Consider the following 11932-nt stretch of genomic DNA (forward strand, 5'->3'; position numbering starts at 1 on the left):
CATGGACAACAAATGCTAGCCTGTCCAATGACAGCACGTCTCGTGAAAGACAAAGAATTCTGCTTCCTGTCTCCTTGCACCAACTCCAGTTCACCTATCTCCCTGTGCTTATTGACCTGGTCAAGCAGTGCCTTGATTTGAAAGCTACCATCCTGGAATTCAATGCCTCCATATCCTCTTCTTTCTTTATCTGTCAGCTCAAAATCTCTGAGGATTTCTTTGTTTAGCTAATTCTGACCTTAAGTGGAAGTTCCAAGACCCTCATAGGAACAACAATGAAACAATTATTTTTGTTCTATGAGCTTTCGGACTTAAAACAGTAATTCTGTTTGTCTCTCCACAGCATTTTCTGTTTTAAACAAAATTTGACACTGAGCTCAAGTGAAATTAGGTCAGGTGACCAAAAGCTTTGTCCAAGAAGTAGGTTTTAAGGCAAAGTGTTTCAGGACGGTATTTCTACAGTGTAGGCTCAAGAGTTTGGGCCCTAGGCATTACAACCAGTGGCAAAATAATTAAAATGGGATGGGTGCTGAGACTAGAATTGGGGGAAAGCGCAAATATTTCAGAATGTCATAAGGCTCAAGGAAGTGACAAAAGCTAAGGAGGGAAGCAGCTACAGAGACTTAAAAACATGCATACGAAATGTGAAAAAAAGTCAATGTATCAGTGGACTGGAAGTCAATATGAGTCAGGCAAGCACATAGATAATAGGTGAACAGGACTTGATGCAAATTGTGACACAGGCAGCAGAGTTTTATAAATTGCATATGAATAATGAGCAACATCTACATCTTGGTTAATCGGTGTTTAATGATAAATAACTCTTTCAAAAATGAGAAAAAATCTGTTCTATTCCATTGATTTAATTTTGTACAGCCACTGATGCTGTACATCCATAACGTGCGTTTGTTCCCTAATCAATGGTGTCCATTCTGGGCATCCTCTTGCATTGGTGGAATAACTTCTCCTGTTTCCAAAACAGTGTCACCCTGAAGGAATAAATATAAAATGATGTCAGATGTGTGTTAAGCTCAGATTCTCAATCAATTTGGAGGCTTAGAATATGGTACGATATTCTAAAGCATGGTATGCTTTAAGATAAACTCCCTTGTTTGTCTTTTCCAGATTTCCTCCAACTTAATTAAGTTTCCAGTCTTCAGGTTTTGAGCCAATTGGTTATTTAGTACTTCAATTCTCAGCAATCTTATTGTGCAAATATTCTTCATCTCATTTCACCACAAAGTCTACAGTAACATTCCAGCAATAAAGACCCTCCAAAACAGTTTGTTTAAGAACTCCTCATCCAAACTACTATTTCATACTCATACAACACAGAACAGTAGGTTACAGTGAAGGTGGTTTTCCAAGATTATAAAGGGATCTTTTTAAAATGGGTCAATGGGCTGAAAAATGGCAGATGGAGTTCAATCTGGATAAATTGCAAGGTATTACATTTTGGTACAACCACAAGGATAGGGCTTATACAATTAATGGTATGGCTTTGCATAGTGTGGAACAGAGGGATCTGTGGTGCAGGTACATAATTCTTTGAAGTTTGCGTCACATCCTGACAGGGGGTTTAAAAAGGCGTTTGGCATGCTTACGTCCATTACTCAAACCTTTGAGTATAGGAGTTAGCAAGTCATTTTGACATCGTATAGGACATTGGTGGGGCCCACTTCTGGAGTACTGTTGGTTGCCCAATTATAGGAAGATATTATTAATGTGGACAGAGTTAGAAGAGATTTACCAGGACGTTGCAGGATATGGAAGGTTTAAGTTATAAAGAAAGGCTGGATAGGCTGGGACTTTTTCCACTGGAGTAAAGGAGGTTGAGAGGCAACTTTATAGAAGTTTATAAAATACTGAGGTGTATAGATAGTGTGATTGGTATTTGTCTTTTCCCTAGGATGGGGGGTTTCATTTTTAAGGTGAGAGGAAAAAGACTTAAAGACAACAAGGACAATTTTTTTTTTTAAACAAACAGGCTGATTCTTTTGTGGAATGAATTTCCTGAGGAAACGGTGGATGTGACCACAATTACAATATTTAGAAAAAATTTGGAGAAGTACACGGATTGAAAAGGTTTGGAGGGATATGGGCCAGGAGCAGACTAGGATGACGAGTTTAGTTTGGGATTATGGTCAGCATGGACTGGTTGGACCAAAGGGTCCATTTCCACGCTGTATAACTCTAAGTCTGTGCCAACCTATCTACACTAATCTTTGTCCAGCACTAGGTCCACAGCCTTTTTAAATGTTGTGATGTTTCCTGCCTCAACTACCCTCACAGGCATTGATTTCCTCCCAGGTATTGATTTCCAGATTTCCACTATGCTTTCAGTGAAAAATATTGCCACAAATCCCCTCTAAATTTCCTGCCCTTCACCATAAAATTATGCACCCTTGTAAATGAATCTTTGACTAAGGAGAAGAACTGTTTTCTATCCACTCTGTCTATGCTCCACAATCTTATACACCTCAATCAGGTACCCCTCTGCCTTTTCTTCTCCAAAGAAAACAGCCCGAGCCTATCCAGCCTCTTTTCATAGCTAAAATGCACCATCCCAGGCAGCATCCTGGTGAATCTCCTCCAATACAATCATATCTTTTCTGTAGTTAGGTGACCAGGTGACACAGCACTTTAGTTGTTGCCTAATAAAAGTTTTGTACATCTCCAACACAAAACTTCCTGTTTTTATAATCTAAGCCTCGTGTGATAAAGGCAAGTGTCCTGTATGCAATCCTGACTGACCCTATTAATCTGTCCTGTTGCTTTCAGGGATCTGTGGACAGCACCCCAGGATCCCCCTTTTATATCCCTGAAACAAGTATTCAAAAAAAAAGGCAAAGCTTGTAACGATCACTGCCAGTATGTTTCATTGGGATTCTCCTAATTTCCTGGCATTACTTTGCTTTAAATCCTGGAGTAACAGAAAATTGCCTGTTTCCCTTCGGAAACCGAAATGGCTTGAGGCTGTAGAAGTCCTACCCAAAGGTAACTACCTGCCCTTTCACAGATTACATGATGCACCCCACTGAATCTTATGGACACAGAAACGAATCTTCCCCCAATTATGTCATGATCTCTACTCTGCTTATGCACCAATTTCCTTTATTTGAAGACTTCCCACCTCACACCAGCACACACACATTCACAACTCCTCAAATAGACAGTTCTTAAGACCAGTGAGTGGGAGGGATCTTCCAATTCATTTGCAATGAAACAGGATATTTTCTTCACATTCAAATAATGGGAGAAGGAGAAGTCAGAACTTTTCCAGCCACTGCTTGGGAATTGTCTTTGCTTATTCAGAAATATAGATTTTAGATAGTTGAAAACAAGATGACAAAATACAATGTGCACTAATGCAGGCAAGTACTATTCAGCTGCAGTACTGCATATTGCATTCTTTTCTCGAAATACCACCCATGTGTGCTACAGTCAAATCTTGACTGGAGAGGAATTTTCAAGAGCACTCTTATTAGTTCTGTGCATTTGACGTAGATTATACAGCTGTGGGCACTGGAGGAATGAAGTCACACAATGAAATTCCTGTTTGACAAATAAAAATTCATGCTTTCTATTATCCTCAGTTTTTTTTAAAACATATCTCTCTTCAGCACCTTATTAATTTGAAGATCCTGCTTATACATTTGCGCAAATTCTGGCAAGTAACTTACCGGGAAAATTCTTGGCTTGACACTCACAATGCCATACGGTTTTGTCTGTGGAACAAAAAGCATAGGTTAACAAAGTGAAAAGTTTTGAAATTAACGATGCAAGTTAACAACAAAACTTACATTTCACAGTATCTTTAACATTGTAAGCACCTTGGGATGTTTACAAAGAGTAATTCCCATACAAAATTTGACACAGATGTATTTAGTTTCGGGAAGGGAACAACAGTTTGCTTAGAGATGCAGGTTTTAAAGAGTTAGAGAAGGATGAAAAGATTGAGGGAAGGTACTCCAGAGCTCAGGCAACTGAAGGTAAAGCCACCAATAGTAAAGCAATGATGCTCAAGAGGGCAGAGTTGAAAAAGGATAGAATGACTGCAGGTGTTAAGATGAGACCATGGTCAGAATTGAGAACAACACATATTTTGTTCTTGAAATATGCTCAAAGTGTGCCCAGGATCTGTAGCCTCCAAATTTACCTAACTGTAACATTTCCTCCCCATTGCACATGATCTTGTGTTTATTTGATCTTGAAGAAGAGTCCTTATGAACCTAATTACGACTACTCTATTGCTTCTAACTCCAAGTCAGCACTCACAATATCACAGAATTAGTTACAGCACAGAAAGAAGTAATTTTTTCCTTGTGGCCACGCTAGATCTCGACAAGAGGATCTCAGCCAGTGCCACTCATACAACTCAAAGAACAGCACCTCCACCAGTGTAGCATTTCCACGATACTAGTGAACAACGCCAAATTTGCAAGGCTACTTGGAAAGGACGACTAAGATGTTAAACCAAAGCCTCGTGTTCCAACACTACACTAGTGACCGCACTTCAAAAATGCTTCAATAGCTGTAAATTGCTTAGGAACATTAAAAAAGATACTATAGAAAATGTAATCTTTTTCCTTAGCTCTTTATCTAGATTATCAACAGTTGCTAGTACTTACTGCAACATGGTACTTCACATAGTAATGAGTAATCCAGGCAGGAATCAACAACCGAGTCAAAGTCCACCAGCCTGCAGAGCATGTCTTGTATGTCTGAAATATGAAATAAATACAAAATGAGAACATCTACATCAAGGACTTGGCAAGAACATAAGAATTTAGAAAAACAACAGTCAAGACACTTTAGAAAGTGGGTAATTAGGTGAGAACATTGAAAACATTGGTTTATAAATAGCTTACGGTGATTCATTTCACAATCAAAACCATGACCTACTTCTGCTGAAAGCAATCTTATTACAATAAATTCAGTGCAAAATTGTTCCTCTGCGCCAGGTGGCCTGGATTCAAGTACTATCTGCTGCACATATGTGTGTTAACATCTCTGAACAGGTTGATTAGGAAATTATCTAACTACAAAGGTCCTATCTTTGGAACCATTTCAACAAATCTCATTTACATCTTCTCAAAGACCATGCATCATTCCTCAACTTATGTTTTATCCTGGTAATTCATCCTATCTTGAAGGTTCAATCAAGGAGATTAAAAATTGTGCAACCAACAGTCATCTATCTTTGGATCTCTATCCAAAGGAAGCAGACTCAACAACTTTTGGAAAGAAACTTGAGAAGAAAATCTGCAGGGACAAGGCAGATTGATTGCAAAGCTCTTTCATAGTGCTGAAATGGCACAATGGGCCAATTGGTTTCTCTCTTGGTTGTATTTATGTTTCCACCACTTTTCTCACTCCCACTGATATTTAGGACTTTGAATTTTCTTTGACTACAAGCACGATGGCTGTTCCATTTGTTTCCATCAGATCGGAAAAGCCAGCACAGACTACGAAAACACACTCTTTATGGCTTTGAATGTTTTTACCCCATTTCGTAGCAACATTCATGTTCAGATTGATAAATCAAACTGATAATCCAACACATAGCAGGCAGCAAGACTGGGAGAGATGTATGTCAGCAATGCTTGACATGGAGTGTGATTTGCATCTTGCTAAACTGGGAAAGGCGCCTATGGGAAGTCCTGCACAAGGGCTAACCACGGTCGTAAGTGAGCACTAATCGTAACTCATTATTTAAATTCTCAATGTCATATCCAGCAATGCAGTTACATAATTTTAAACTATATTTTTTAACAATAATTAACCACAGACCTCTGGATTAGAAAAGGGAAGAGGAGGTATGGCATATAGTTCTGACCAGAAACCATCAACTGTGAACAGAGAATGAAACCACACTGAACTAAGCTTTAATACTATCTCTGGCAGCACTGCCTGTTGATACCGGCACATAAATAGTGACCATTACAAGAATTGTATTACACCAAGGAAATCAATGTCCTCAAGCATTGAAGAAAGAAATTTGATAAGAAAGCTGGTGAGCAAGCAGCATAAAATGTGAGTTAGGATTCTCTTTGGCACAGGAATATTAAACACCAGTATAAAAGCTCACGAAAATTTATATAACTAAACCTACCCAAAATGCTATCCTTGCTGGTCACACATGATGTTCAATTAATGTTTATATTAGTTTGAATATATTTCAAGTTGTTGCTTCTCATGGATCTAGTTCAGATTTATTAGGCCACAGCAGGCAGAACAGCTGTTTGCAAAGCTTTCGGTCCCCAAATTTTAAACAGTACAAATCGTGCTGAATAGGTGCATTTAACATGGACAGCTTATTTTGCACCAGTCGAAGCAGCAGTAATAAAAATCAAGGGACATGAACAGATTGATAAGGAGATGAGGAAGCAATTTTCCACCAGAAAAGAGGAGGAATCTGGAACTCGCTGACTGAAGGGCTGGTAAAGGCAGAATCTCCAAACTCATTTAGAAAAACTACTTCAATACCTGTCTGAAGAGGCATCAGCTACAGAGCTATGGACAAGGTGCACGAAGGTGCAATTAGCAAATGTTTTATTATGATTCTACAAATGAGAAACTACAACATTGGATATACAGCACAGAAACAAGTAATTTGGCCCATGGCAGTGTTTATGCTCTATTTGACCCAGCTTTCCTTAATTAACTCGGCATCAGCATAACAATGTATTCCCTTCAGCTATCCCTCACAGTGGATCTATACTATACTACTACTAGTCCCTGTGTTAGAGAGCTTCATCTCACCATTTCTTGGTGAAAATGTCTCTTCTGAATTCCCAATTAGATTTCACAAAATTACAATGCATTAAGATGTCATTGGGTCCATCATGTCTGCACCTACACAAGCATTATAACAGTGCCATTCCCTTGCCCTTTTTCCATAACCCCAAATACTGCTTCTGTTCAGATAATCATCCGATGTTCTCTTGAATGCTTCAATTGAACCTGCTTCCACCACATTTCTAGACATTACTCATTGTGTCATAAAGATTTCACAGAATCTCAGAATTAGATCGAAGGCGGTGGCACTGACAAGATCGGCAGCGTTTGGGGTCCTGGGCCTGTACGCTCCAGGCGGCTGTTTCCACACTTCTTGTCTTCTTACTTTCTTTTCATCTTCTTCCTGTCGGCTGTGGCAGAGAAGATGGCATCACAGAGGAGGGTGGGCTGATGACAGCAGGACTCTTGGCGAGGTGGTGGCTTGGCTTGGCAGCAGAGACAGGGACTCCTGGTGCTGGTGGGCTCACAGCAGGGCCTCCAAGCATTATTGAGGTGGCAGTGGAGCCAGAGATTCCTGCTTGCGGCAAGCCCAGAGTGCGGACTACAGCTTATTGGGACGGTGGTGATGGCAGTTCCTGCTTGCAGGAGGCCCAGAGCAAGGAGCTCCTGGTTACGCGGGAGTGTAGGTCCAGCACAAGTCACAACCCTCAGGGCCCATTGGTGAGGATGGCTCAACAATGGAGAGACGGTGCCTGAAGAGTGGCAACTCCAATATGGGTGGGTCTGGCACAGATAGCGGTGCAAGTGTTGTTGGCGACCCAGCCCAGGACTCATGGTGGAGGCGGTAGAATTAAGGACTGTCTTCCAGTTGTATCTTTTTATTCTTAAACAATTCAAAATGGCGACAGACTGGTGACAGTTGAAGCTTTTCACTATTTTACTGTTTAGTTCATTGTACCATACAAGAAACAATGATTCATTACTCAATTGTTATTACACAGAAGGAGCCATTCTGCCCATCATACCTGCACTGGCTGTATTACCTTGTACCAGTCTTCTCCTTTTACCCCATACATTCCATTTCTGTTCAAATACCATAATCATCCAATCCCTCCACTGTATTTCCAGACATTGCAGTCCATATTCTAACTCCTTGACTTTTCATAGCATAGAATGCATGGAATCCCTACAGTGTGGAAACAGGCCCTTTGGCCCAACAAGTTCATGCTGAACCTCGGAGCATCCCACCCAGACCCATCTCCCATGACCCAGCTAATATACACCCTCTACCTCCCTGAACACTATGGGCAATATAGCATGGCCAATCCACCTAACCTGCACATCTTTGGACTGTGGAAAGAAACCGGAGCACGTGGAGGAAACCCACGCAGACACGGGGAGAATGTGCAAACTTCACACAGACAGTCGCCTGAGGCTGGAACTGAACCTGGATCCCTGGCGCTGTGAGGCAGCAGTGCTAGCCATAGTGCCATTTGCACATTAAATGTGCGCACTTTTCGAAAAAAAAGTGGGAACACCTTCTTCCTATCGATGTTGAAAACTGCTATCAAATATTATGTCAACCTTCCTCTCTCGAAGGATGATAGTGCCAACTTCTTCAACCTCTCCTTAGGAAGTTCCTCATATATGGCACTATTCTAGTAAATCGCCTCTGCACTCTCTTCAATGACTTGCATATTTCCTGTAATGTAGTGCCTACATCTGTACATAATATTCCAGCTGAGCTCAACATCACCTTCTTGTTCTTGTTCTCCATGTCCCTATTAATAAAGCCAAGGACACTGCATTCTTTATTAATTGCTCGGTTCTGCTACCTTCAATAATCTGAGCACATACATACCCAGGTCCGTCTACTCTTGCACCCCTTTAGAATCGTATTCCTGTTTTCTATTGTATTACAATGTTCTTCTGACCAAAGTACATCAGTTCGTACTTCTCTGAACCTCATCTGCCAACCATCTGCGCACTCCACCAACTCTCAGCATAGTTATACAGCACAGAAACAGACTCCTCAGTCCAAACCATCCATGCTGACCAAGTTTCCCAAATTAACCTAGTCCCATTTGCCTGTGTTTGACCCATATCCCTCTAAACCTTTCCTCTTCACGTACCTGATGAAATGTCCTTTAAATGTTGTAGCTACCTGCATCTACCACTTCCTCTGGGAGCTCGTTCCACATATGAACCACCTGTGTCCATTTTAAATTTTTCCCCTTGCACCTTAAACCTATGCCAACTAGTTTTGAACTCCCTACCCTAGGGAAAAGACCTTTGCTGTACAACTTACTACGTTTGGCATGATTTTATAAACCTCCAAAAGGTCACCCATCAACTTCCTACACTCCAGGGGGAAACAAGTCCCAGCTTATCCAGCCTCTTCTTATAATTCAAACACTCCAGACCCAGTAATATCCCTGTAAATCGTCTCTGTACCTGTTCCAATTTAATAACATCCTTTGTACAGCAGGACGATCAGGCTGTATGCAGTACTCCAAAAGTGGCCTCACCATCATCCTGTACAGCTGCAACATGACGTTCCAACTCTGTACTCTGACCAAATAACGCAAGTTTGCGAAGTGCTTTCTTCAACACTCTAGCTACCCATGGCACCACTTTCAATGTTCTTTTTGAGTTCTATTCTGTCCTCCACTCAGTTTACAATTCTTTCAAGATTAGTGTCATCTGAAATCTTTGTAACTGGCCCATCCACATCAAGATCCAGATCCTTAAAATGTATCAGGAAAGCAAGGGTTACAATATTGATCTCTGGGAAGTTCCACTACAAACCTTCCTCCAGCCTGAAAAATATTCATTAACCATTACTCTGTTTCCTATCACAGCCAATTTTGTATCCATATTGCTACTGCCCCTACTGTAACTGATAACTTGCCTCGCAAGTTAATTCCGTGGCACTGTATCAAATACCTTCTGGAAATCATGTATATCATATAACAGCATTAATCTCAGAATCTCTTCAAAAAAACTCAAACAACTTAGTTAAATACAATTCCTCTTTAAAAACCAGTGCTTTTTTCTAGGTGACTATTAATTCTATCCTGAACAATTGTTTCTTACATCATATCAACTCCTTTTGCAAATTATCTTAAATTTGTGACATCTCTTTCTTGATCCTTTTGAGAGGATAGTTTCACATTATCCACTGTTATAATTTTGAAAACTTGTCAAATCTTCTCTTGATCGTCTTGTTAAAGTCCCAACTTGTCTGACTTATTTCTTGCTGACTGTCATATGTTTAAGTACCTAATTGTATTTTTCCCCACAAGAGGGAACATTAACTTTATCAAACCATAAAAAAATTTAAATACCTTATCAGGTCAAGTTTGCAGAAGACATTAGGAATGACAATCAACTAACAAAAGACAATAGAGGACCAAATCACTGCAGATGCTGGAATCTGTACTGAAAACAAAAAATGCTGGAAATCACAGCAGGTCAGGCAGCATCCAAGGAGAGAGAGCAAGCTCACGTTTCAAGTCCAGATCACTTCTTCAGAGCTGGCATGAAGTGTGTAGGAGGCAGCATTTATGCAATTGTGAGAGGGTGGAGTGCTGGGGGAAGAAGGGGTGTGTTAGTGTAGGTTAAGTGATCAGAATGAGAGAGTGGGACAGAACAACAGTGTGTCTAATTGCCAGACTGGAAAGAATATACAGTCCTACTGGAGTTGGGGGAGGGGAGTGAAGACATGGTGACCGTGAATATAACAAGTAAAGCTGAAAGAAAGGGGAGAAATGGGAGTGGGTTCACAGTCTGAAGATGTTTGAGCTCAGTATTATGTCCAGAAGGGTGTAAAGTGCCTAGTGAGGAGGAGATCTTGTTCTTCCAGTTTGCAGTGATTCGCTGGAGCATTACAGCATGCTGAGGACAGACAAGCAGGATAAAAACCGAGAAAAACTGTGGATACTGTAAATCAGGAGCAAAAACACAGCTGCTGGAGAAGCTCAGCAGGCCTGGCAACATCTGTAAGGGAAAGAACAGAAATAACGTTTCGGGTCTGGTGACCCTTCCTCAGAACGCCGGATGCTGTGCTGAAATGACCGGCTACGGGAAGGCCAGGGTCACGCTTGCGTAGGGACTTGAAGATGTTCTGCAAAGTGGTCACCCAGTCTGGTTTGGTTTCTCCAATGTACAGTAGGCCACACTGGGTGCAGCGAATGCAACGGTGGAGGTGGTACAGGTGAAATGCTGCTTCACCTGTAAACAGAACAGGCCCGTTGACACTCAGCTATCCTTGTGAGCCAAGGACAGAATCAAACAAAAATGATTCAGTAAGCTTCAGCCCAAGTACACAGAGCCATAACCTCATTCAACAGGAGGTCACTCTATAAAAGGTCATAGTGCACCTGAGGTCAAAGTGAGGTCATCGTCTAACCGAGGTCACGGTCCGTGTAATGTAGTAAGATGTTTGCTATTAATCACTGCTGGGTGACAGTTCCTTGCCTGTCACTGAGACTCCCCTCATCCCCGCTCACGTTCACTCACATAAACTCTCCAGAGACTCCGCGGCTGCAGAAATCCATCCCAGAATCGGGCTACGGGCCCTCTGCTGTCGGACGGGAGAACGGGCTCACGCGGGCTCAGCTCCTGGTCCTTCAACCACTGGCGACGCAGCTTCACCAGCTGCAAGAACCGGGCCTTCTCGTCGGGCGTGTAACCCAGCGGCATCTCGACGGCGATGACCAGGCCACGGTCACTCGGACATTCACATCAGCGCGACACCGGCCTGTGTTACCCTTCGGCGCACGGGGATAACGTCACACAGGCTGGAGTTGCTCCTGACCAGAAGGCGGACTCCACCGCAGTGCGCCACCTGTCTGCCTGGAGGGGGACACTGCGACATGCCATCTGCTGCCCAGGAGGTGGTCTTCGCTGAGCGCCCCCTGCCGTCAGGGAGTTGGATAGTTTAGAGTGCGGCAGGCCTGCCCCGAAGACAGTTATTTTTCACTCCCCATAACCTAGTTGATGACACAATCAATAAATATTCAGAGTAGGATAGGCAATGGCAAGTTATATTTGTGTCACACAAGTGCCAAGCAATGACTATCTCCAACAAGAAAGAATTTAACCATTATCCCTTGACATTCAATGGTCAGCCTTCCTGCTCCTCTGATGCTGCTTGGCCTGTTGTGTTCATCCAGCTCGACACTGTGTT

General features: G+C 42.0%; 1 protein-coding gene across 1 annotated transcript; it reads right to left on the reverse strand.

The window, feature by feature from the left end:
- Positions 1-792: 792 nt before the first annotated feature.
- On the reverse strand, positions 793-11560 carry ndufb6 (NADH:ubiquinone oxidoreductase subunit B). The gene is made up of 4 exons (XM_048528213.2): positions 11263-11560; positions 4632-4724; positions 3684-3728; positions 793-989 (listed from the first exon to the last, which is right to left on the reverse strand). The coding sequence occupies exons 1-4, from the start codon at positions 11443-11445 to the stop codon at positions 918-920; spliced, it is 393 nt and encodes a 130-aa protein (XP_048384170.1). The 5' UTR covers positions 11446-11560; the 3' UTR covers positions 793-917.
- Between the last annotated feature and the right edge of the window lie 372 nt (positions 11561-11932).

The sequence above is a fragment of the Stegostoma tigrinum genome, chromosome 3 (assembly GCF_030684315.1).
Source record: "Stegostoma tigrinum isolate sSteTig4 chromosome 3, sSteTig4.hap1, whole genome shotgun sequence".
Lineage (NCBI taxonomy): Eukaryota > Metazoa > Chordata > Chondrichthyes > Orectolobiformes > Stegostomatidae > Stegostoma > Stegostoma tigrinum.

What these genes read in the sequence shown, in the direction of transcription:
- ndufb6 (XM_048528213.2), bottom strand. Translation starts at nt 11,445, where the DNA reads ATGCCGCTGGGTTACACGCCCGACGAGAAGGCCCGGTTCTTGCAGCTG. An exon ending in ATGTGAAGTACCATGTTGCA is followed by an intron (nt 3,729 to 4,631) that starts GTAAGTACTAGC and finishes TTTGTTCCACAG; the next exon opens with ACAAAACCGTATGGCATTGT. An exon ending in TCAAGCCAAGAATTTTCCCG is followed by an intron (nt 990 to 3,683) that starts GTAAGTTACTTG and finishes TTATTCCTTCAG; the next exon opens with GGTGACACTGTTTTGGAAAC.